Source organism: Cheilinus undulatus, linkage group 10 (assembly GCF_018320785.1).
Source record: "Cheilinus undulatus linkage group 10, ASM1832078v1, whole genome shotgun sequence".
NCBI classification, from domain to species: domain Eukaryota; kingdom Metazoa; phylum Chordata; class Actinopteri; order Labriformes; family Labridae; genus Cheilinus; species Cheilinus undulatus.
In genome coordinates this window covers 44,701,270-44,728,829 of record NC_054874.1, presented here as the reverse complement: position 1 = coordinate 44,728,829, position 27,560 = coordinate 44,701,270, and the positions used below count along the sequence as shown (strand labels likewise).

The following is a 27,560-nucleotide window of genomic DNA, read 5'->3' as shown; positions in this document are numbered from 1 at the left end:
CTCCTTGTAATTTCATTGGCTGTTTGCTAGGGGTGCACACTATTATCAACGTATCTGTATCTGCAGGTAATATCATAAAAGTTAAGTATTGTATCAGCAGATAAAATCATTTCTACCAATATCAACACCAATATTTTAGCCTTACACACTGGCTGTGTTTATCATATATTGGCCTTAAATATTGGCAAAATATACAAGTGAACCATCTAGTATAGGTGGTTTCCCAGGGTGCTGTGTACTCAAGGAGGCCCATCATGAGCCCTGGATTTTTGGAGTAGAGGTATTAACTAACAGACTGTCTACTTTCTCTCTCAGCTTTGCTCAACTCAGCCTCTCTTTGCACAGAAGACACTAGAAAAAGTTATGTAAATATTGGTGTCAGGATTATCTAGATTAAGGTTGGAAATATCAGCATGTTTGCAAAAATCCAATATCTTGCATCGCCCTTATTTGTATTATCAGTGGTTGGACTTGAGTCAAAATTAGCTCTTTGTTGCAGCAGGCTGCTGGCTTTCTTTGCCTTTCAATGTGATGCAACTTCTTTTGCTAGCACTTTAAATTGGTTAGCACTGATAAACCTATTTGTTTTTCAGGGACGATTGTTAGTAGTTCATGAAACCGATAACGGATGTTTGGAACCCATGTGTATTTATTACGATGTACTTTATGTGGCAAAAGTAAAATTGAATAATCAAAAAAAGAAGGAAAATACATAATTAAGCTATATCAGCATGATAAATGGCTCAGACCAACACAGTAGCAGCAGGAACACAGGAAGTGATGCCATGTGTCAGTGTCACCCAGGCTTAAGTGTTGATTGGCTAGTGCTCATGTTACATCTAGCCAATCAGATATTATTGTATGGATGACATTTGGTGAGACTGTAGAGGGTGAAAATGAAGCCACAGGGGGAGACACCCTAACCCACAAAAAATTGTTAATATATATTGTTGTCAAAAATTAACATCAGTTTAAATTTTTCATTCATAAAACCCTAACAAAATGGATCTAAACTTGTTTTTCATACCTGAAAACTATTGCAAAAACCTTTTTTTAAGTGTTTCATCTTGATTTTACTTAATATGTGCAAATCTAAGTTTGACAACCTCAGAGCAGACCAAGCTTTGTGTGTGTCATGAGATTTTAGTCCAGTCCAGTACCCCAAACCACTGGTCAAGGATCAAAAACCAAACCAAAAAAAAATGGACGTTATCTTTAGATTGACGTGCATCCTGATTTCTCTGAATTGGGTGTTTGGTGTGTCCAATGGCAGCATTAATTTAGCAACACAACAGATACCAATCTTATACAGACATCTGTTTATGCCACAGTTACAGATGGGTCGTTGTCTATTAAAAGGACCCATACTGGCTGATGTAGGTGTTCAGCCGATGCATCCGTGCAACACTAAACTAGAATTTGTTCAAACAAAAAGTCCTTAAGATACTATTCTTCAAAGCTGTCAAATGATAGAAAATTTTTATTGCAATAAATCTCAGAATTTCTGGTTGATTGTGATTAATCTAACATTTTTATAACATTTGAAGTTCCACCATTTTGCATTTAGTGTTGTTTAATTTTTGATTTCTGCACAGTCTCAGACTTAAGGTAATTGACTTCCCGTTTTGATAAAGACCTGCTTTTATTTTGAAATAAAATAAAGGAACTTCGGGTGTACTGTAGATTTTGACATACCTCAACAATGACAAAAGGAACTTTTGATGGCTAGAAAAGGAAAATAAAGGAACAGTTTAAAGGAAAACATTAGATAACACAAGGTGCAGATGACTTGTCCTAGAGTGTATTTTAAAGGGGCAATCAAGCATGCAACTTATTGTGATTTTTAAAAATTATGCACTAATTATAGATCTTGATGAGTTTTGATTAATGCAGCCATTTTCACTGCCTTAATGTCAATGAGGTTCAACAGCTGTTTTCCTACAGCTACAACAGCATAACAGTATGATACTTTTCAGCTCATTTAATTGGCATTTCATTTTCATTTTAGTTTTATGACTGAAGTGTTGTTTTGTGTAGGCATGGAGCATTCACAGCTACATTGACCCAAACTTCTTGTTACACTGACCTCGTAGTTCACCCCTCAAAAATGAGAACACCATCATTAATTCATAGTCAGTGCTGAAACATGTTTTCCAAGTTCAGCTAGAGCTAGAGTAGTACTTAACAGCCTTCTACAAAACTAAGGCTCAGAATGTCAAGACCACTATATGTGAACAGAAGGACAGCACAAAAAGAATAAACAGTTATTCTCCAAGCTTCTTTAATAAGTTCAACTCAAAAATGTTGAAAAGGAGTAGAGTAAACCAGAGGAAACAAGTCAGAAGGTTAGATGAGACAGCTGCACAAATGAATCATCGTACCAAGAGTTTCCTGAAAAACAAAACTGATGGAATAAAGAAAAACCTAGCTAGCAGCAGTCTCAAATGCAAACACGAACTCAAACTAAAATTAAAAGTACTGTTGTTTGACACATATCTTAATTTTGTAACTGTATGGACCAAAAATGCTCTTAAGGGTGTATTTTCCAACAAAAGTTTAACTAGGAACACAACTTTGTACTTGTTTGTTGTTATGAGAAAGAGGGTTTATCACCAATGAGACCAAAACTTTTCTTCAAACAGGCCATGGTGAGAATTTGCACATTAAAAGTCACCAGGAGGGGTTAAAGTAAATTTTTTTTGTAAAAACACAACAGACTCCCGCATCCTTCCACCCACTTTCCTCTCTGTTCAGTTAAAAAGGATGCTCCTCATTAGCTCTCATTTAAGACTGGCAAACCAAAGTTAACACACGATAAAACAGAAATCACACAACGCTAACTACAGGCGACATTGGGCGCTCTGGTAATGTTGCCCCTGCCAGCCATGCTGATCCGCATTGCACTTAATTAAAGGCTCATTTATACAGAATCCCTTTAGAAATTAAAACTTTCTCCTGGGTCTTCTCACACCAGCTGAGTTAAATGAATCTTCTCTGGCACTGAAGGCTGAGACTTCTTAATTCCTTAGAGCTGAATCCAAGGACAGATATGTTAATGCTGGTGGCATTTAGGCCAAGAAAAATGAAACGTTATACTTACTTGCTTTAGTAGAATAATTGGATTTCTCAGCCCACAATATATAGTCTGCTTTTAATTCTTCTTCTTTTAATTCTTGAGTGCAAGGAAACCAAACATTTAAGCAAAATATAAAAGGTGATGTTCTTCTACTCATCAGCGTTGGCACGAACTGTTTCACAGAAGAGACTCCTGTTTAATTTTTTTAAAAGAGTACAAAGCTGATAAGTGTTCAAAGTGTTCTGATAAAACTGGATAGCTGGTCTTGTCTTTAAAGGATTATAAGATACTAAAATCAAACCACATTTTTCCTCATCTTCACTTCATATTTCTGTCAGAGGAAGAATATCAAGTACTTCAGTGGAAAAGCAGATATTCTTCATCAATTGAATGTTGTTCAACAAGCTAAATGAGGATTCCTTAACATGCTTTAAAGGTTTTTGTAGACTGCTGTATTTGGTAATGAATACATCTGTTTTAATTGGTTTTTGTCTTTTGAAAAGCTTCATGAATTATCAGGGATACAGGATATTACTGGCATGAGTCTGTGCTGGCAGATAATAGCTTTAAAAAGTAAATGAGAGTATCAGCAGATGTGAAATTTTCAGAAGCATCGACTAAACATTTTAACTTATTGGTGGAGTTTTTAGCAGAACCAGCAGTCATACCTAAAGGAAGCAAGAACTGAAGTCTTATGTCTAGATTACAGTAGGGATGCACAATGTTATTAGTATGATATCAACCAATGTATAACGTAAACATCACCATCACATCAGATAAGTAAGAGGAGTTTAAGGCAGGACCAGACCTATGTCAGTTGAAGTTTTTTCTTTTTTCTTCCCCATTTATGAAAATTTAAAGTGTTTTTTTACAGACTGAATTATTAGATATGAACTACATTTACAAATTGTTTTTATTGGTATGAATTTGTAAATATTGGTATTTCGGATATTGACAAAAAAAAAAAAAAAAAAAACACAATATCATGCATCCCTGAATTACATCCAATTTAATTTATGATACAAAGATGGGGTTTTTTTGTGTTATTTTAAGAATATGTCAACATTTTCTCTGTTAGCGCCCTGCTGTTAAACGTGTTGTTTAATAAGTAGAATTATTTTTATTTTTTTTTGAAAAAGGGTCACTTATTTAGTGCTCTACGTCGCTCATTTTCTGTCAGCAGGTTTATTTACAGTGTTGTTTTAGCTTTCAGAAGGTTGATGAAGTTTTGTTTGGCTCTTACCTCCAATTTCCAAATACAATAGCTGCACAGCAGTCTGCTCCTAAAAGGCATGGCATCGCTTCCTTTTCAGTCAATCTTTGCAACTTCTCTGTCCGCACCCTGGTCTGTCTCCAGTTGGTCGTCCCAATAGTGCCCCTCTGCTCTACTTCACTTTGTGCTGGCTGCTACCAAACTATGTCAAGCTACGTAGAACAGATCGATCCAAACAGCAGGAAAAACTTGCAAAGTATCATGTCAGATTGAAAATACAACAATGCACAGACTCCCGATTGTAAACCATCATTTTATGAATATCATGTCTCATCCTGTGGAACAAGCTACAGTCATCTGGACATCAGCGACTACACTGCCATTGACAAGGAAAAATTCATGTTTGAGGTGGAAAAACTGAATTGCATGAAACCACACATCTTTTTTTTAGCAAACATAAACCTTTTTTTTTAAGATTTATTTTTTACCTTTTTTTGATAGGACAGTGGATAGAGTCAGAAACAGGGAAGAGAGCGGGGAGAGACATGCAGGAAATAGTGCCACGGGCCGGATTCGAACCCGGGTCGCCTGCGTATATGGTGTGCGCCTTAACCACTTGACTACCAGCGTGCCAAACATAAACCTTTTAACTTTATAATGTACTCACCTATGGTAGAAGCAATAAAACCACAGAATCATGTTGAAATGAGCAGCAAATCAACAGCTGCATGTCGGAGTACAGCACAGCTGCTGTCTGTGGCAATGGAAGACTGCTCTTGTTGCATTTTACATGTTCATTTAACCCAAGAGGATTAGTTCTGGATATATGTATATTTAGGAAAAGAACACATCTTTTATTTATTTATTTTCTTTTTAAAGGTTTATTTTGGGCATTTTTGTGCCTTTATTTGATAGAGGAGGACAGTGGATAGAGTCGGAAACAGGGATGAGAGCGGGGGAGAAACATGCAGTGAAGGGCCTCAGGCCGGATTCGAACCCTGGCCATCCATGTACATGGGGCGCGCCTTAGCCACTCGGCCACCTGTTCCCCCACATCTGTTATTTTTAGTAGAATCAAATGTTTCAAAAACAAACGTTCCTCACTATGAGAGGAAGAACTAAACTCTACTTCAGTAGAGTCGGTGATTAAACAAAGTGTTAATGAATTGTTATTGATCGGTATCAGCTTAAAAGAGTTAGGAGATGTTGCATTTTTAGGTGTCCCTACCTTTTCATTTTTAATGATACAAAAATATTTCCTTCACGTCATGGATAAGGTTAAAACCATATATTGTTATGTTTTCCTCTGCACACTGTAGTAATGAATAGGGCTGGGCAATTATGTCAAAACTCAAAATCACGGTTAATTAAACTTTTTACCTCGATTACAATTAACAAACAATTATTCCAACCCCACATTTGACTCTGTTTTTTCTGTAAATATTTGTATGATCTTAAAACAAATAATTGAAAGGAACTTGCACAGATAAACAATTTATGGTTATTTATTTAAACATTTAAAAGCAAAACACATCAGCTGAAATGATTTTTTTTTTTGTTGTAAAAAGTCAAATTTTCCAAGTAAAGTAAAAAATAAACAACTTGTATTTCTTGCTAACAACATAAATTATTTTTATACCATTGTATAAACAGTAGAAAACAACTTTGCTGCTCACACTGCACAGTCGTGTCCATGTTTGAGTTTTAGTGGACCGGATGGGATGGTGTCACATGACTAGTACGTCTTCTTCTCTTGGGTTTCCAGCAGGATAAGGGCCCTGCGACACCTGGCTTTCAATCACATGACTACACAGCCAGTAGTTTGTTTTCAAGGGGGTGGTGCATTAGTTGAGAGAGAGAAAATTACAAGGGGAAATAACTGAAATAATTGACACCGCAGGTTTATGTGGGTTAAGGGCTTTAAATATTGGTTTTGATTATTTTTTGATTAATTGCCCAGCTCTAGAAATGAAGCTATGGGAAAGACAATTGACTGTTTATAAGGTGTCTATGGCATCCTATAACTAAATAAAACTAACTAGTAAGAAAAATCAGATCCTGGATGTAAAGCGGAACAATAGGAATTAGCTATGATGACAGATACCATGTTTGAATTGATACTTATCCCATCTGGTAATATGGAGGCAACATGCTTTATAACCTGTCCTACAGGAGAGAATGTAGGCTGTAGTGGAGGAGGAGTTTTTTTAACCATGTCAAAATATGGAGTGATGTGTATTTGCAAGGAGACTGCTTCAGAGAGTGGGGGCTGTAGCACTATTGAGTATAGGTATGGTTCAGACTAGAAAGCAGACCAGTATCTGAGGACTAGAGGTTCAGGTGAAGAAGGTTGGAAAGATACTGAGGGGTAAAGGCATGGAGGGATTTATCTGAAGGATCTTGGACTTGATGCTGAACTTAACTGGAAGCCAGTGAAGGAGGATGAGGGTAGGGGTGATGTGCTGCTGGAGCTTAGTGCTTGTGACAACGCTGACCTGCATGGAGGAGTTAGGTTCTATCCCTGGTCCTATGCAGTCATCCCTTTACATAGAGCACAAACAGGTCTTTATGTCTGTGTGGAGCTGTGGGATACTTGAGGCTTGTCTGAAGGTGGCACACGACAATAAAAATAATCTGCTCTTGATAAGCAATCAGAGAAGGCGACCCGGGAGACCGTGTCCACAGAGACATCAGAGCAGGCTCAGACCTTTCCCTGCAAAACTAAGGGGAAATGTTAACAGTTAACCCTAGAGAAAAGAGGGGAACACAGTCCTGTCTAGAGTCTGAGTTAAATCAGCCGTCCTCACACAAACACACTCATGTTATTACTTTCACTGAATCCAGGAAGAATAGACCCATTTCCTTTATTTTTAAAAGGTTACTGAAAAGCAATACCCATCTGTGCAGCAATATTGTCACAGCACGGCAATTTTGTCTCTGATAATTCAGTTTTGTATCTAAAAATTCAATACTGCTGTAATATCATAGGCAGCAAGTAAAAACAATAAAGAAATGTAGAACAACGCCTATCCTTTAGAACTGAAGAGCATTTTCTTCACATTGGTTTTAATGATATTATGGCATTAAATGTGTACAGCGCGGCTACATACAAATACTTCTTTGTTGTAGTTTCAGCAGGATGAAGACATACAGTTGGTCATTTCAGAATTGAAATGGGTGATTAGCAAAATGTTTGAACTTAAATTTGGCTTGTTCTGGTTTGTTCTGATTAGTAATGAACATAAACGTAATGTAAAAATTACTAAAAATGGACAAACCTGAATCTTCAACAAATGTATTGATTTAAGATCTGATATATTCCTAAACTAATGCAGAATTAGTTTAGAGGTAGGGAGGTTCATACAAAACAATCTTAATTTAAACATGTATTCTTTGGCGTATCTTTATTAGCACCAAGCTGTAATGTGGTACTTCCACCAGATGGTGGCTGTAGCTCAACTGAAAGTGGTTTTCTAACTGCCATTAAATTTCAAAAGAAGAAAAAGGCTAGTATGTCTGACACAACCTGACTAGTAGGCTGGATTGCCTATGCCCAAAACAAGCAGGCCCAAAAGGCCCTTCCCTGGTGATGTTTTGATGGTCAGAGGGCCCAACTATGATGCAACTATACGATGCAACACTTGAAATGTAGCTCAGGGTCCTCCTGTTTCTCTGGATCTTTGCTGAGATGTTTCTACACCTTGACTGGAGTCCACTTGTGGCAAAACAAATCGATTGGGCATGATTTAGAAAGGTACATACAGATTAAAAAACCAAAAAACGGAGAGAAGAGCCTTAGTAAGAGGTGGCCAAGAATCCGATGGTCACTCTGACTAAGCTCCAGAGACCCCGTGTGGAGATGGGACAAATTTCTGGAAGGACAACCATCACTGCAGCTTGGCTTTCATGTGGAGGTTTTGGCAAACTCTAAGTGGACTTTCATGTTTTTTGCACTGAGGAGATGCTTCCGTCTAGCCACTCTACCATAAAGCCCAGACTTGTGGAGGGCAGCAGTGATGGTTGTCCCTCTGGAACTTTGTCCCATCTCCACACAGGATCTCTGGAGCTCAGTCAGAGTGACCATCACATTCTTGACCACCCTTCCAAGGCCCTTCTTCTTTGATTGCTCGGTCTGGCCAGGTGACCAGCTCTTGGAAGATCCCTGGTTGTGCCACACTTCTTCTATTTAAGAATTATGGCAGCAACTACGCTTTTATGAACCTTCAGTGCAACAGAACTTTTTTGTAGCCTTCCCCAGGTCCATGCCCTGCAACAATCCTGTCTCTGGGTTATGCAGGCAGTTCCTTTGACCCCATGGTTTGGTTTTTGCTCTAATATGCATTGCCAGCTGTGAGGCCTTCTATGGAGAGGTGTGTGCCTTTCCAAATTATGTCCAATCAGTTTAATTTAGCACAGGTGGACTCCAGTCAATGAGTAGAAACATCTCAGCAAAGACCCAGAGAAATAGGAGGAACCTGAGCTAAGTCTCAAGTATTGTTGCAAAGGGTCTAAATACTTATGTCAGTGTGATATTTAAGTTTTTTCTTGGTAACAAATTTGAAAAAAAATCAACAATTTGACTTGCATCAGGCTGTAACATAACACTGAGGGGGGTCTGAATACTTTCGAATTCACTGTATGTCCATATGCAATTTTAATCTTTGTTCCAAAGCAGTATTTATGTGAGCTGTTTTATTGAACTTTTCTTGTAGAACTCTGAAAACAACCATTAACAGCAGCCTTTAAAAAAATTCTGTCTTTACTGTCTGCTCAGTGGAGATTGCTGCTCTCTAATATCCTCTTATATCTGCTTCCCTTTCCCTGCAAAAAGGCACAAACCACACAAACTCAATTAAACTAAAGCTGATTCCAGCCCTCGTGTAGGCTAATCAGTCTGGGACAGACTGCTTTTTTTCCTGGTTAGAAGACGCCGTGTATTAGAGACATGTCCAGACAGCGGATAAGTTGTGTAAAGAATGCTCTGACATGTAATTGCCTTATAAATGGACCTGCAGAGGAGGTGTTCTTAAGCTCCAGCAGGCACAGGCTGTGTAAAGTCCACAGGGAGACAAACATGCGTTCCAACATCTCGTCAGCATTGATGTCAATTAAGCTCAGGCCTCTTTGCTTGAGTTAATGAGGACGATAAGAGAAACATGCTGCTCTGTTACTGATTGACTGTAGGTAAAGCAGAAACATGCAGATGTAGGTTAAGACTATGTAGTACTCATTACCTTTAAACTGAAAAACGTCTGTGATCATTTCAGGGTTTTCTGTGGGGTGGAGGTTAGCAGAATTTACAGCATGTCAGTTAAATGCTCTTCCCTCTTTGTCACTTCTCCACAGGCGATACAAAATCAGAGGAAACAGCCAATAAGGAGGCAGGAGAGGAGAAACCAGAAGAGGACAACGACTATCACCGTAGTGACGAGCAGGTAAGCCCCCAAACACCGACGAGGAACATTTTATGCTTTTTGCCTTCTCTCTGTAAAACCTTTTAAAGATTTTAGACCCTCTCATCACCTGATTGAATGCTTGGTTTGACAAAAAAGAGTAAGAAATGCCACTTCCTGAAGATAGAGTTACATTTCTTTGACTAGATAAAGATGTTTGAAAGTTTATCTTTGCTTTCAAATGCTGATAAAGGCTTAAAAAACTACTTCACTGCTCTGAGTCTCATCCAATTTCTCAGTTCTACAATAAAACTTTATTAAATCACAACACTTGGCTGGCGTTGATATTCAGGCTTTATTCTTTTTATTGTGAAAAAGAAGGGAATAAAGGTGAAAGAAATTGATCAGTTTCCCATTTTTTTCTGGGAAAAAAAATGTATATGCCCCATTCACAAAAACTGAAAAACTAAATTGAAAAAGTTTTTCTATTACATTTTCAATATTTCTTTTTTAATTAAAGACTTGAGAAAAACAAAATCATTTGACCCAATGCAAAAGGTCAACATTGCAAAATAAAGGCCTCCATGTCAAATCAAAAGCCTTCTTAGCCATCCTTTGTGTTTTGCAGTATAATAATAGGTTTTATTTGACTATTATAATGAAATCTATATAATCTTAATGATAAATGCACTGTTAAAGTAACAGACTTAACTATTATTAGGAACAAAAATCGATATGAATAAATAGGCCTGGACTGCTAGAGGTTTTTCTTTTTGTACGAAACACGAGTCAGATTTTCAATTTCTGATTCTTTTGTTTGGTGGAAAGATTGATTTATAACTATTTGTACAATCAACAAACACACAATTTATACACTATTGATTCACCAGTGTTTTTAAAATTAACCTTGTTTAAACTACATTGTATAGAGCAGTGGTTTTCGAACTTTTTTTGCCCAAGGCACACTAAAGGTTAAGCGAAAATCTCAAGGCGCACCATATTTACACTATTTGAGAACCACTGGTATAGAGAAAAGAGGACTATTATTGAACTGCAAAACCTAGTAGCTGGCTACGTTGGCTTTTATTTTATATGGAGGCTTATAATGTGACATGTTTACCTTTCTCATTGGGTCACATTCTTTCCTGTTCTTTGGTAATTTCTCTGAACAAAAACTGGACCCATTTTTTAAGTATTTGTATTTACTTATTTGCATTTTTGTGATTGAAATTTAAAAACCAAGAAAAACGGCTTGTTTTTCCATTTTATTCAAAAAAAGATTTATAAGACTTGTTTCAACCCTAAAATGAATATACACCAGATCCTCCTGCTTATGGTGTGTGCAGTCACATGACCAAAATCTCAAACATAGCAGAAATCCATTTGACCCGTAGGGAGCAGCTAGTCTTGCTGTGGTCGGCCATCGTTTCACCCTGTACACACTACATGACAAACCACATGGGATCAGGCTGAAACTCGACCTGACCTCTAAGAGAATCACTTGGCTTTGAGAAATAAGATTTACTATAATTTCAGTCAGACTAACATTACATACAAGTGCACCATTAGTAGACTAAAAAATGAGTAATTCCTCTGTCCCTTGATTGTTGGTGCTACAATTACTAGTCGGTTAACCTGATTATTAATATCTTAATAATTTCAGGCCCATGATTCTGGTCAAGCAGTCTGTCTGAACTGTAAAGAAACTGCCTGCCACTAGTGGCCACTGTAGCACCAGTTAAAGGCTACTGCCAAGCTGCTACAATACTCCTTAACAACAGCAAACTGATATCACCATTAACATCCTGTATTGCTATTTTGATCTGGAAGATGGGGATAAAGTTGTATGTTGGCTGGGTCATGTTATACTCATATGTAACAGAAGCAGTGCGTGACAACGTACAGCACAGGAATTTGGACGTTAACCAAAAAGAGGACCGAAGGTTGGTGGTGCTGGTGCTGCTACTGTTAGACACTGCCATCCTGACCCTGTCAGTTGTTGTGTTTTCTTAAATGTAGACTAGTTGATTAAATGCAGTTATGATTTGCTTTTAACTACATTTGAAATGATTTGTCTAGAACCATCACTAGTTAAACTCCAGCTGGAGTTGGTCTGACTTTTTCCATCTGCCTAAATGAGCTAAGTGCCTTTTCAAAGTTGAATTCTGTCTATTAGGGTGGAGATAGCAAAGTGAGGTGACAAATGAGATGGATAAATATCATTTAAAACCAATCTGCAGTGACTGCTCTAGTCAAAGTGAAGAATATTGTTTTTCATAATTTAATGTAGGCCAACCTCCCCTTTAAACAACAAACCGGCTTTATACTCTACATGGAAACCTGAAAGGCCGTACTCATTGTTTGCTTTTTAAGAGGAGACTAGAGGAAGCAAATTGGAGAAAATAATTGCAGGTTGCAAAGCAGACTGTCAGGAACAAAAGGCCTAAAGAGAAAAAAATACTGTTGCTGATAATTGTGGGTACAATTGCCTTTAAAGCCTGCACATCAATTATTGCCTTTATGAAAGACAAAGACCCCAGCATGTGATTTAGAGGGCTGTTTTACAATTACCGGCTTCTTTTGTCTTTTCTGTTTGGGCTTTTTGATTCTTACGGACAGCACAGCACTGCATGTCTACCATCCAGCTAGTGCATTTACAATGGAAATGGGCTTTTCTTGATTCCATTTGTATTCTGTCACAATCTCAGGCCCTCAAAATGAAATTAATAATGCAGAGAGAAGTTATTGTTGCGCCAGACAGAAGCATGCATAGACTTGCTGCTTTTTAAAGGCTCATCTCATAAATAACTTTAAGGTAGGACACCATCAGACAGATTTAAAAACAACGCTGGCTACAAACATTAGCTTGCTGCACCACGAAGGCACGGCAGGCTGCCCTGCTGAGGTTGAAGCTCCTGCCCTTTGGATTTTCAGCCGTGGTGCAGAAATGCGTTCAGAATAGCTAATACGACAGCCTGTGTGAGCTGAATACAGTCGTGTCAAATGTCACTGAGGAGGAGGAGGATGAGGGAGGGAAAGAGCTGAGGAATACAAGATGAGTGATGAAAATCAGAGATTCACCGCCCCATAAGAGAAAAAATCTCTTCTGATGAAAACGCGTTACCATGCAGGGTGGTGAGATGTCAAATATACATAATGTGCAAATCCCAGGAATTAATGAAGGAGTGGTCATGTGAGTCAGAGGTAGCTGTAGAAAACTGAGAAGGTGAGTGAGAAAATGCAAAGGAAATGCATCAAAATAAAGGATGAGAAAATGAAAGCCAAATAGACATGTCTGGAGAGAGGTGTGTGTAACTATTACGGAGCTTTGAGATGAAAGAAGAAACTGTCGGGCTTTTATCCTCCTCTTCTGCATCGGCTATAGTCAAGCTGTCCAGGACTTTTTTATGAACACTATACCTCAAGAAGGTTTTCAGGGATTTTCTTCAAACTTTGCACATTTTATCAAAGATAAACTGAATATATTTCTAGGTTGTTCCGACTCTGATACCAGTGTCGGAAATACGTCCGATGTGTGAGATGTGTGGTTTTTCCTTCTATAACCCTCCACACAGCCATCCAGAAGGAGGATCAGAGGGATTTGCTGCTGATAACCTCAGAGTCCTCCAATCCTTCCATTAACTTTTTGCTCCATAGAGGAATTGGTGGTTTGTCAAGGTGCAAACAGTTCACATTATGCATAAACCTTCAACAACCTTTACCTGTTGTTTGCAAATGCAAATGACCTGTAATTCAGAGAATATGGCAGCAGAGATCCCACATTTTATTTCTCAATCTCCAAACTAATGCTGCTATCTGTACTTAGACAGCGGTGTCCCACTGTCCCTCTTAGTCTTTCTTAAAGTTCTGACCTGCAAACTTAGATTTTACCTCAGCAAACAAGCGCTGCATGTTGCCTGGAATGCATGTTCAAAAATTACACAGTGCAGGCTGAAAAAGGAGGTCTTGTATATTGTTATCCTTTGAGGTAAGGCAAACAAAGATCTAACATCATCCATCCATTCATCCATCTATCCATCCATCCATCCATCCATCCATCCATCTGTCCATCTATCCATCTATCCATCTATCCATCTATCCATCCATCCATCCATCCATCCATCCATCCATCCATCCATCTATCCATCTATCCATCTATCCATCTATCCATCTATCCATCCATCCATCCATCCATCCATCCATCTGTCCGTCTATCCATCTATCCATCTATCCATCCATCCATCCATCCATCCATCCATCTGTCCATCTATCCATCTATCCATCCATCCATCCATCCATCCATCCATCCATCCATCCATCCATCCATCCATCCATCCATCCATCCATCCATCCATCCATCTATCCATCCATCCATCATCCATACCCCTTATTCCACTCATCCCAGCTGTCATTGGTCATCAGTAGATTAAATTGTGATATGGCCTATGGCTATTTTAAAACCACACAAGATTCAGTATTTCTTTGACCTGAAATGTGTGTCAGAATACAAGTTTTATATATTTTATTTATTTTTGAGGTAGATGTTAACTCCTGCTTTCCTTCTTTTTTGTACGTTGGTCTTTTTAAAAAGCAGAGACATAAAGTCATCATTCCCTTTAATCAAACAGTTCATACTGAGTTTACAATCAGTCAAAATAACAGCTATTACATTTTTTTCAGAATTGGTTAGTGACGTTAAATCTACCAAGAATTGTGATTGTAGTAAATTCAGAGGAAAATTCAGTCAACCAAGTTTTTCTTTGGATGATTACACATTTAGTCAGTTGCACTTACCTTTCAGTGCATAAGTTTTAGGGCACTAATGATTCATCACTGGGTCAGTGGGCAAAAACTCGAGACTGGAGAAGGGGGTGGGCCTTTCTTTTGTCCTCCCCCTTTACCTCTGGTGATATGCATGGAAACCACTGGTGGTTTTCAGGCCCCTGGAACATCCTTGAAACAGCCACAGGCTTGTGGCAACCCTACTACTAACCCAGACGGTATCCAAGGCCATGCTTCCTCATAATATCCTCCATTTATGCCACCCTGAAGTTGTAGGCTTTATTTTTCTCCATGCATATATGCAAAGACATCCAGAGCAGGTCCTGGGTTGCGTCAGTTCTTCACACTGTATTGTGTCCTCTGGCAGCTTTTATGCCACATCTACGCCTTAATTCAGCCTTGATTTTTGGCCCAAACTTGCAGAAATGTTCTGCGCAATACTTGTTTTTGTTTGTGTGGTGGCAGAAAGTTTTTCCCACCTCGAATCATGATGCCACTGAAGAAATCCCATGCATGGAATCAGCAGTCAAACTAGCATGCATTGGGTGTAACCTGGAAGAGCAAACTGTGCCAAAGAAAGCTCATGAAAATGTAACAACAAGACCAGAATCAACCACAGAAACTGGCTGTAAAAGCAGATCATGAGGCGGAGGAGTCTTTGGGTTTCCAGATGAAGTCGGGTCACCTTCAGGCTCATATTCATTTTTGATAAGACCTCTGTGGGGTGAGGAAAGATTGTGTAAATTTAATAAACTTGAGCTATTTTAGGCCTAAAGAGTCTGCTTCAGAGAAATTAAAGAACGCAGCCTTGCTCTGAATTATTAATGTCTCCTTGTACTCTCGAAGTCTCATTCATCCAAACTCAATACAGAGAAACTCGGCTTTTTCTTTTACACACAAAAACATGAAAACTGCAGAAACACAAAGCTGCAGAAATGTTGCCTCAGACCCCTGAAAGCTCTCAGTAATGAGCCCATAAAATAGTGATAAGCTTTCTCTACGTGGCACCAAAAGCAAACACTTGTGATATTTTCTTGATGTGCTTCACTGTTGCATCAGTCAGGAGTTTGTGGAGCTGTGGCAGGCTCCGTAAAGACATCACTAATGTTCCTGTAATGTAATGAAACCTGCTGTTGAGCCGCTGTGGAGTCCAGATCACCGCAGAGGCTTTTATTTCACATTATGAGCCTCCCTCGTTGCCTGCTCATCTGGAAACAGATATATTACGGTGTTTCTCTTTGCTTATAGAAGGGCAGGTGGTGCACCAAAGCGACGCCGATGTTTATTCAAGAACAGAGATGATTTCCAAGTTTAATCAGAAAGCAGCGTTGTATTTGTTTCTCCTGTCTCATAAGAGAGAGATGAAACAAACAAAGAAGAGTGTGACAGAAGGACTCCCACAAATAAAAGAAGTACACAGCTCCTCTCCTCTCCAGTCCCAGATGAGTGGGGGCGAGAGCTCAGCGACGGTAATACATTCTGACTCCTGCAACCATCAACTGCCAAAACCACCCGCTGTGTCACCCCGAGGGGAAAAACAAGAGCGAAGGCCAATGGCAGTGACACGCGGTCGCATGAAAGAAGCCAATAAGCAGAAACACTCACAGAGAAACAATACGGGTTCAGTCGGACGTGCTGCCAAGGAGAACAGTCAGCACCAGTGCCAGGATTATCTGACCAGCTATGATAGCTGTGGCGTTTTTTTACTTGAACAACAGTCTCCTTTAAAGATCAGTGGAAATAAATAAACTCAGTGATCATTTTTAGCCGTGTGCTAGCAGTGTCTTAAATGAATCGCAGACAAAGAAAGCTGCTCTCCTGCTGTTCTCACATTGTGAGACAACGCAAAAACAAACTTAACAGCCAAGCTAACAGTCAATTAAAAGAGAGTACTTTTACTGCTTTGAATGAAATAAGAATGGTTGGATCCATGAAAAATAGAATTTTCTGTACAAAGATCCTCAAACAATGTTGTTTGGTTTAGTTGTTTCATTATGCATTTAGTTGAGAAGCATTAAAGAGTACAGACATAAAGGAAGCTTAGCGTTAGTTTATGCAGGACATAGTAGACATATGCCCAGCCGTGATCTGTGATCAGCTGACGACCAGCTGATCCCGATTATCACCTCCCAGCTCCCACAGCCAATCACAGCTCTTTCTCTCAACACAGCATTGTATTTAAATGTGACAGTATTAACGCTGATGCACCACACTGCTGCTGCTGGCAAAGCTTCACCTCCTCCACACCAGCCTCCTCCTTTATAGCATATAGCTTGTTGGCTCTCATATTCAGATTCATGTTGCTATGGATCAGTTGTGTTTGAACTATTTTTAATGCATTCAATACACATTGCCTTAAATGCATCTATCTATATGAGGGTTTATAGCCATGCAGAATGCTGCTTGACTAACTCAGGGAGCATCTTTTGAGCAGAGAAAAAAATGCCAAGTAAAACTGTGTATCCATTTTGGAATAAAATGGTTAAATGTATGATGAGTGTTCCTGAATGAAGGACAGTTCCAACTGTTTTTAACATTATACTCCTCTGATTCAGCCAAAAACCACTAATTTACTGTTTATATAAACAAACGTATAGTGGAGATTTTATTGACAGATTTTAGAGAAACTTGCAAAATCAAATGTTAATTGAAAAACAAACATGGGGGGTTCACAACATAAGCAGCTGGCTGTCCTGGTGTGCATTTTCTTTTACAACCAAAAAAAATAAATATTAAATCAATAAAGGATGCATGATATTGTCATTATATTAAATACTAGTATCGACAGATATGAACATTTTTGGTGATATTTACAACATTTAAATTGGCTGTACACATCTAACTTGACATGCCAGACGGACTGTTTCATATCCATTGCATGGATATATCTCGCTTTCATCTGGAAATCCCCCATAGAGAGTTTTTGAGAAGGGCAGGACTTTTCAAAAAGTTCTCAAGGAAGTGATTGGACGAACATTTTGTCTGTCACATTCATGATGGGCCAATCAGAGCAACAAGACAAAATGATGTAGTGCTCATTTTGTAGTGCTCAACATAATCCACCTAAACACACTTGTTTATGCCAAATCTGTTACTTATTTATTTATTTAAAGTTTATTTGTTAGGGACAGATACAATATAGAACAGCTGTCCTGTACAAGTATCATGGTTTTTACAGCAAATGCTAATTTGCAGCACCCAGCCCTAGAAGGGCTTTTATTAGAAAGATAGCCTTAAAGAGTTGATTAAAAAGGGAAAAAGTGAACTGGGTACAGTTGAGACAGTTAAAAACACTTTAAGCAGTGACAGTATTATAAAAATCAAAGATGTTTACAACCAGCATGTTAGGGCTGCTCTAAAAGATATGAATAAAGAGGATGTTAATTTTTGAGGGGGGAAATGGGAATTTTCAAGTTTTAAAAAGTCATAATTTTGCAAAGAATAAACACAGCTTTTCTTACTTTAAAAAGTAAATTTATGTAAACCAAAACATTGACTTTTTAAGATTATAAAGCTTAAAATAGCAGATTGTGTGAAAGAAAATCAGACCAGATTAAGCTGTTATTCTTGTAAAAGTACTGCAGTTGAAAGCCTGATGAAATAATACTTTCTACAGGGAATGAACTAATCAGGAAGTGATTTTAGTATGATTTTAGCCCTTAATGATCACATTGTCATCTGGACTTAGAAGAGACATTTCTGTAAACTGGGACTTTCCAACCATTATGTTTAGTTTTTTTCTCATACATTTTTGACTTCAAAATATTCTACTTTCATGACTTAAAAACTTGGCATTTTTTAGAAAACACTTTTAAAATTTCAGACTTTTTAAACTAGAAAATTTTTATTTTTTCTTGAATGTACAACTTTTGAACTCACACCTTTATAATGTAGAAAATTTTGATTTTCTTTATCTTTAAAGTGGCCCAAATACACTGTTGTGCATTGAGCTTCTAATCCTGATTTTAAACAAATGTATGCACATCTAATTTTGACAATATCAGAGCAGACCGGGCCTTGTACCTCCCCCCAGGGTTGCATGGACCCCGGGTAGGGGATAGATTTACTAAAATGTATAAAAAATGATGGACTTTGCTTCAAGATGAACGCTGAGATTAGCAGGGAACTTCAGAAACTGAAGGCTTATTTTTTTTTCGTCTTAGCATGCCATGCACATTGTCTCCAAAACAACAGGCATAAAAGCAACCTGCCTCTGCATTTAGTCCAATCTGGTGGGAATACAGACATTTCTGATTCAATATTTTGACAATAACTGTGAAAAGTATATTGATGCCATAGTGATGACACCAGTCCTCTGTTCTTCACACACACTCATGTGTGTTTTAGATAATCTTTCCATGTGATAGCAGTAGGAAAACTCTGTATAGGCTATAAATGTGGATAGCCTGTTGGAAAGCACCATAAATAATGTTTTCTCCTTTTGTGCTCCCCTCTCACAGGTCAGCATCTGCTTGGAGTGCAACAGCAGCAAACTTCGAGGTTTGAAGCGAAAATGGATCCGCTGTTCAGCACAAGCCACAGTCCTCCACCTGAAGAAGTTCATCGCCAAAAAGCTTAACCTGACATCATTTAATGAGGTACAGATAATTACACGGTCTGTTAGAGCAGAGAGCAGCGGGCTACATCTGTCACATTCTCAGAATAGCTTTGCTGCAACTCCCTGCAAAGATTTGAAAGATTTTCTGCTCACTGGTAAAACCTCTGAACTTGTAACCTTAAAAGTAACATATAAGCCCTAAAAAAACATGCTAACATTGTTTAACGGGCACAGTGCATCGGTTGTCTTCATTAGTTTGTGAAAACTAGCAAAAATGGCTTATAAACAGTAAGAAAGTCATCTGTTATTCTTATTGAAAGGATATTGACAGGGTTGAGGTTTAAGATAAGGAAGAATTTTAGGGAAACATTTGTTTTCTGTCTAATGAGTCTAAAGTGACTATTTCTGCATATTTTTTGACCAAATGAGTGCAACTATAGATGACTGCTCTCATCCATTTTAATTCCAGTGCTTAACAAAGAATACACGATTACATCTATTCTTCCAAAGTGGATTTGTAGCATTTTGAAACAAATCTTTGTAATTCTTGGACTTTTGTTTCAACATGTTTGGATCACCAGCTGGGTGGTGTAGGCTGGTTGTATAAGAAAAGTTTAGTAAAATCGCTTTAAAGGTCAGTTTAGTCAACTTTTCTACACTGACTCACAAAAACGACCTTTCAGTTTTTGTTATATTTAGCCCAAACTCGCCCTCTTTCAATCTAATTTTCCCTCTTTATTGCCTTAACTCTCGCTGTGAAGACCGTGGGCGTTAATGTGACAGATGGATTTTTAAGAATGCCATATATAACCCTCGCAGACGCCTTTTGTCTTTTCTCTTCTGAATTTTTCGTCTTTTCTCACCAGCTGTCTGAGATGAGTGGGCAGGCTTCATCATATCGCCGCGAAAACGACACACAACTTTGGCGAGGTGTCCGCTTTCCCCAGCCGCCATTGTTGTCTCTTCTGTTGATCATAAAAAAGTGTTGATTAGACAGATTTCGTTCTGAGCTGCGGAGCTTTACATCACTTCTCTTTGTCAGAGAACTTGGCGCCATTAGCTCATTTTCCTCGTTCATAATCTCACTGTTGTGGTCCTGTCACTTATCTAAACGTCTCTGGTAGAAGCAACAAAATGCTTCAAAACCTAACAAAATAAAAGCCCAGGCTGACGGACTTTTCAAAATGATATTTGACGTATGGGTCGGATTAAATGTGTGAGTTTCTCACATTTTAGAGCTTTGTTTTTAACCTTTTAGCTTTGTTTTTATCAATACCAGGTTAGAGACCAAGCATTTGTCAGATTATTCCAAGAGATTTAAAATGCTTCATTTGACTTATTGCAGAGAGGAAACATTGATGTGGTAATATTTGTATGTTTAGTTTAACTGGACATATCAAGGTTTTCAGTCTGAAGAATCCTGATGTAGCAAAACTATTTTTTTTGTTTCATGCAACTTAATTAAAGAGTGAGTATATGTCTGCCTGTAAATGTAATTAGTGGGCTTCATTCTCCATTGTCTTTTTGTGGACAGTCCTAAAAAAAGTCCTTGTGCATGTGTAATGGTCATGAGACTGCAGGGATGTGTACCTACAAAGAAGCTTCACAAGATGGAGAAGAGAAGCAGAAACACAGGGAATGCCTCAAATAAAATATACCTGACTACAAAAGCAAGAAAAACTTCACTGCTGGTGGGTTGTGAATTTACTTCAAAATAATCCCCACAGGCCAAGACCTCAAATACAATAACAAGCAAGTACAATTCTCTTCCTGATATCTTGGCTGATTTCTTTTGATTTTCCCATGATGTTACACAAAGAAGCAGTGTGTTTCAGGTGTGCCTTGAAATACATCCACAGGTGTGCCTCTAATTAACTCAAATGTTGTCAATAAACCTATCAGAGGCTTCCAAGGACATGACATCATCATCTGGGCTTTCCCAAATTGTTTAAAGGCATAGTAATCTTAGTGTATGTAAACTTCTGACTTTGAAGAAAGTAATAAAAATTGTCTAAAAAAATCATTTTCTCATTATTCTGGCATTTAGCAAATAGAAATAATTTTTGAAATCCTAATTGACCAAAAACAGGAAAAGTTTAATCTGATTTAATGTTAGACAGTGAGAAAAAAAAGTTTATGTGCCTTTTTATATAGTGTATGTAAACTTTTGGTTTCAACTGTAGATGTGCAAACTCCATTCAGTGAAAACAGATGCTAAAAGAGTGTGGACTTTGCGTGAAAGACACAGGACAGTTAAAACCATTTTTCTCCATGGGAGCCAGCATGTTAGTCTGAAGAAGAGCGTCACTTGGTTGCAAATAAATGCTTGAAATGGGGTTTTTCTTGGTGTGTGGACCTTTAAGTTCTTTTTGGATCCAGCATCCAGTTTACTGATGTGCGTGTCTAATTTTGGTTGTATCTATTTTCCATTCATCTGTGAAGCCTCCCATACAAAGCATTTGGGAAGAGCAGCACTAATCAGAAAATTCTTGGAAGGTGATTGGACAAACATTCTGTCTGTCACATTCATTACAAGTCAGTCGGAGCGACAAGACAAAATAAGGTAGGGGGCTTTTGCAGCTCCAGTACTAATCTGTGCTCAGCGGAAAACCGTGGGTGTAGTTTTCCCGTGGTGGAGCCTGATGGTGCATAAAACATCTCTGCCAAGTGAAACTTTCAGTGTAGCTCTGTGCTCTTGTTTTAATAAAGAAATGTGGAGCGGTTTAGAAAAAAAATGCTGCTATACTGTAGCTACATCCAAGTAGGGCTATTATCTGGGTAATTCGATTAAAAAAAATTCCTCGAGGCAAATTATCTGCCTCGAAGCTTCGCTTAAACCAGTCCTGTATACATATATGTCCATGCTGTAGCCTGGACATCGTGCCGTGTGTTATGCAATTTGCACAGACGGCTATTTGTGTGGCACAATGCACTTGTTTTCGCTGTTACTATAAAGTAACATGCATGATATGAGGCGTGAAAATGACAAGGGAAGAGAAGGTGATGCAGTGATGTTTACAGGTAGGCTACTTGTCTTGCGTTTTTACACATCCACTGGCCACGGCTTTATGGCAGATATGGCACTACGCCTGCACCTGCAAACCTATGCGTATATCTGGGTTTACGCACTGCCTGCATGACTCGCAGCGCTCATTTTGTGTCTGCAGACTTCAGGGAATTTCATAAACTTCTCTGATTGACCCGACAGTTTTACAGTTTCTCTCTCTTCCTAGCTCTTTCTCTCTCTCTCTCTCTCTCTCTCTCTCGCACATTATACATTGAATTATAAATTATCTAAAATTCAGTGCACTGATGTCTTGATTGCAGAGTATTTTTACCTCCGCCAAGGATGTTATGTGATTGGGTGGGTTTGTTAGTTTGTTAGTTAGTTTGTTTGTTAGTTTGTTAGAAACGTAACTCAAAAAGTTGTGGACGGATTTTGATGAAATTTTCAGGATATGTCAGAAATGACATAAAGAAGAACTGATTCGATTTTGGGAGTGATACGGATCACCGTCTGGATTCAGCTTGTTTTTAAGGATTCTGTACTATTGGGAGATAGGGGTATGGCAGAGGTCTGCACTGTTACCACTTTACAGCAGGAGATGGCGGACATGAGTAACTTCAATCCCAGCAGCATATGGGTGTGTTTTTATTCAAAGTTTTGGAGTTTATAGAGTTTGAAAGACACACACCCAGTCGAGGAGACGAGTCAGAGCGTAACAGAGAGAAAGACAGCGAATTGTAGCGAGAATACTCACAATGCATGGGGGATTAGAGGAATATTCACCCTCTGCCATGACTTTCAGTTGTCCGGTGAGACCATGGGTGAGACCGTCAGTGCCTCTGTTGGCACCAGCAGGCAATGCTTCCACCATAACAGTCCGTCCATAGCAAAGCCAATGCTTTGCCTCACCGTGTTTCCACCCCACCAGGGAGGGAGTAATCGACGAATGCTGTGGTGGGGGGCACATGGGGACGTATCCAGGAATATTTTAAGATTCTTCACTACTGGGAGATGGGGCTGATGGCGGAGGTCTGCACTCGCCGAGTGCTTTTCTAGTTCAAAATGTTTAGCATCCCAAATGATTTGATACGACTTATATTGATAATGAATGGACACCAATTAAATAGAAACACCTTATTGCCACAGACAGTGACAGAGACTAAGTAGGTTAAAGTTCATCGCCATACAGTCAGGATCCAACAGGTCACAGAAGCAGCTCTATCCCTTTAAATGTGCTCTCCATGTCAGTGGATGGTCTTAAAAAGACATATTTTTTATTTTATGGTGGATGAACTCACAAAAAAATGTGCAAAGATTGAAAGTGACACCCTTTTGAAAAAAAGACCATATACTTGTAATCTAAAGTTCCATCTTTCAGACATCATCAGACCACTGTGTAAATGATGGCGCTTTGTTCTTGCTATAATGTGAAATATTACATTCATGTATAAAATAGAGGATTTTAAAATGATTAAGTGTCCCTTTACTTTAATGACAACTTGGAGAATAGAAATGAACTACAATGAAAGAAATAAAATGTTGGCACCAAACATTTCCTGTTAAAGGATCTCTTAAACCCTAAATATGGCATAATCTAATGTCATTATTTAACTTCCTTTCCTTGTAACTTTAAGAAATGTAAACTGTCATCAGAACTTCATTGCGCTTTGTACAACATATTTTCTTTAGAGAACCTGTTAATACCAATTGTTAATATAGAAGTAGTTCATTTAAGGGACCCAGGTTCTTTTCTCATTTGTCTAGTACTACTTCTCTTGAAAAAGCAAAATTGACTGATTAAAAAAAATGTAATATTTGTTATTAGAGTACTCGATTAATCGTCAGAAGAATCGATAGAATACTCGACTACAAAAGAATCTATTGCTGCAACCCTACATCCAAGCTAATTGCTACATCTGCAGCCATTATACTCTATATAAATTGTTACAACTAAACCTCACCTGTAACTATCACAAACTCATGCCAAGGAGGATCGGAAGAAGTGCAGCAGTATCTTTTCAGTCATGAAAAGCTTCTATTGCTGCTCTTCGCTCTTGCATTAATAATGAAATGTGTTCCAGTTCTCTGAAAACTGCCTTACTATCCTATACTATACTATTCACTTTACTATAGCTACATGCGAGCTAATTGCTACACTAGTGGTAGCCATTGCTATCGGCTTCCAGTAACTATACCCTAAATGTAGCTACTGCCTAGTTCTCCTGTAATGACACTGGTTGGTCAGACCTGGCATACGCTGTAGATTGGAGCTTTGAAGTCTGGCAAATGCATCTGCTTCACAAGGTTAAAAACTCCCTCTAGACAGAGAAACAAGAAAAGTCTCATTCGGACATCTGGGAGAAATTCCTCCTCTTCATCTCTATGTTTATTGTTGAATGTTTAAACATTAAGAATCTGCTCATAACTGTGATACACGACTTCACTAACAGTAAGAAGAGTGTGGATTTTTATCCTGATTTTTTTTTTTTTTTTGGTTAACATTTATTCTTTATTCTAGCATACAGGAACCAAATAGCCACATATACATTCATAAACACATTTTTATTCTTCCAAACTCATTGCTTGTCTTCAGTAGTTCTTGTAGTCTTTTAATCCCTGCAGATCCTTTTACTAGATCGATCCTTTATGGTTTTTATTCAGTCTATTTATTAGTCAGCCCTTTGTTTAAGGTCCTGTTTTATTATTTAGCTAACATATGTTATTGCTGTTGTGCCTTACAGGAGTAATAAAGTCTCTGAATTTAGTTGAATTGAATTAAATAGTTCAGTCAGCAGCCCTTACAATGCTATGATACCAGAGAGGGCAGCTTATAGTTAAAAGATATTTTTACATATTTGGTGCAGCGGTATTAAACACAGACTCTCATCAGTCAGTCCTAAACCTCTTTATTCCTAAATTTACTCCATTTTGGAGCTCATTTTGACTTCCAAGATGAAATCACAGCTCTTCAGTCTTCCCTCTGGATTATTTTGGGTGTGTTCCACATCTCAAACCTGGACAGCTTCCACCCTTCAAATCCTGCCTGCTTTTTAATCATTCTGAATGTCATTCCAGCCAGATCCAGCAGGTGACGCTGTGGCTGTGTTTGTTTACGCCCTCCCCCTCTCTCTCCCTGTGTCTCAGAGTATTGATCAGCTGATGCAGATATATGGCCGTGCTCAGCAGAATATCAGAGTTGACTTCACAGGAGGAGCAGAGGATTTGGCGAGCCGGCCTCGTCTTTAGTATTGAACTTTCTGTTGTTTCCAAAGAACCCCACTACTGCTGCTCAGGAACCAGGAACCACTTTATCACTAAACAGGCTTCATTTTCAAAATTTAGCGGTAGTAAAACCCTGACGAATATGAGCAGGGGGGCCATTTAAAGGAGATAGACATTTTGTTTCTGCCTCAAGCAGTGTTTGTTCAGTTCAGTCATGCTGTTCACCTCTCTGCAGGGAAACTGAAACGTGCTCTGTCCGAAGTTGAAGCTCTCTGCTGTTTGATGTTGTTCACTAATTAGCTCTTTCTGTTCTCTTTGACAGCTGGACATTTTATGCAACGAGGAGATTTTGGGAAAGGACCACACTTTGAAATTTGTTGTTGTGACAAGATGGAGATTTAAGGTAACTCTTCAGACTAATGTGTTGTATTGTGGTGATTGATCAGGGGCCCATTTCAGGAAAGAGGTTCAACAAACTCAGATTCTAACCTTGAGCTCTGAGTTGATCTACCCTCAGATGAGGAACTGTGAGGTTTCTGTTTCAGATTAGCAGATGTGAGTGAGTTAGATCAATCTGACAAGGTTCACTCAGAGCTTAGTGTAGGAAAATAAAAAGCCCTGATGGCAACAGGTGACAACAAAAAGGTCCTTGAAGTTTACCCTCTCAAAGTAGAGGTTCTCATGCAGACAAGCCGTGCACATTAACTGATTTTAGTGTTAAAATAGTTTCACCCCTTTAGGAGGGTGTCACAGAGTGTCCTATTAGGTCTAAGCAAGACTTCATGAAAGTCATAATATTAAAAGATTAAAGCCACACATTTTCATAAATTTCTTAGATTTAAGTTATAAGCTTACAAAATTTGAATGATGATTGAAAGAAGTATGGCATCCCTATGGTTAGTAGGGTTGTTGATAATATCAGTATAATATCAGTATCAACAGGTAGGAGAATGTCAATATTTACAACTAATATTTTGGTTCTGTAAATCTGCCTGTTTCAGCTGTAAATATTGATTGAATAAACAAATAAATTAGAGCAGGGGTGCCAAACTCGAGGCCCTGGTGTCAAATCCGGCCTGTGGAACAGTTATATCCAGCCTGCAAGATTATAACAGATTTCTGTTATAACCGGCCCATCAGTATAAAGTCTGCTGATTTCCTAAAGTGTAAAAATTCAAAGTTATCCTTGATGATTTAAGATATTCTTGTTAAGTCATGAAATCTGAAAAAGTAAGGAGAAAAAAAAGTCAGGAATGTGGGAAAAGAAATTAATTAGTGTTCTAATTTCATATTTTCAATTTTGCATCAAACAATTTGGACTCAAACTTGGGATTTTTACTTTATATTTCATACTTTGAGCATTTCAACTCAAAATTGTGACTTCTTATATGACTTTGAGCTTTTGATTCATAATGTTACATTTTAATTCATATTTTGACCTTTTTAACTAATTGTTTTGCATTTATCTGATATTTTCAACTCCTAACTTTGACTTCATAATCCCATAGTTTGACCTTTTAGATTCACAATTCAGAAATTCAAATTATATTTTAACTTTTAATTTTACAATTACAAATTTTATTTCATATTTTGACCTTTTAAACTCATGATTTTGACTTCTTTCTAATGTATTTGCCATTTAAAAATAATTGTTTTTCAATTTCAATTTCATGTTTTGACGTTTTACAACAGATAAATGTATTTCTCTCAGATTGTGAGCCTTTAAACTTATCCTTTTAACTTTTTTAAATTTCAAACTCATTTATCATCAGTGCTAAGTTATTTTCATATTTTATAACTGGTGAAATGAGGTTGACAGTTCATGGTTTAAAAGGTGACCCTGTTAGGCCCTCAGGTAAGACCTGAATCCAGATTCCGGCCCCTGCTGTGATTGAGTTTGACACCCCTGAGTTAGAGGAGTTTTAGGCTGAATGACTGTAAGAATGCAGAAATGAGACCTCGTCTACCTATGAGAGGAACTCAGGGTTTATCAAAAATGCTTCTGACCAGCTTGGCTTCAGAGACTTGGGTAACATAGACCCTTGGTTCCCATCCTGGGGTCAAGGACCCCCTTCGGGGGGCGCCAGAGAAATTATGGTGTATCACTTATAAATAATTCACAAAATGGTTTTTGGGTAAAAGAATTTGTGTTTAGTGCTATTTTGTTTGGATTTACAAAAATAAATAATTAAAATCTATGTTAATTTTGACCACAAAGTATTCCTATTTTTTCCGTGTCAGTCCTGTGGGGGCTCAAGTTTTCTTAGATACAACTGGGGGGCTCCAAGGAAAAAAGGTTGGGAACCACC

General features: G+C 38.2%; 1 protein-coding gene across 2 annotated transcripts in view; it reads left to right on the top strand.

The window, feature by feature from the left end:
- The window catches only part of LOC121516714 (polycomb group RING finger protein 3), a 120,844-nt gene that overhangs the window by 81,418 nt on the left and 11,866 nt on the right, over positions 1-27,560 (top strand). For both annotated transcript variants that reach the window (XM_041798115.1, XM_041798114.1), the window contains exons 7-9: positions 9,636-9,724; positions 18,925-19,062; positions 25,574-25,654. In XM_041798115.1, the coding sequence (XP_041654049.1) occupies positions 9,636-9,724; positions 18,925-19,062; positions 25,574-25,654 (308 nt within the window). The remainder of the gene's footprint in view (positions 1-9,635; positions 9,725-18,924; positions 19,063-25,573; positions 25,655-27,560) is intronic.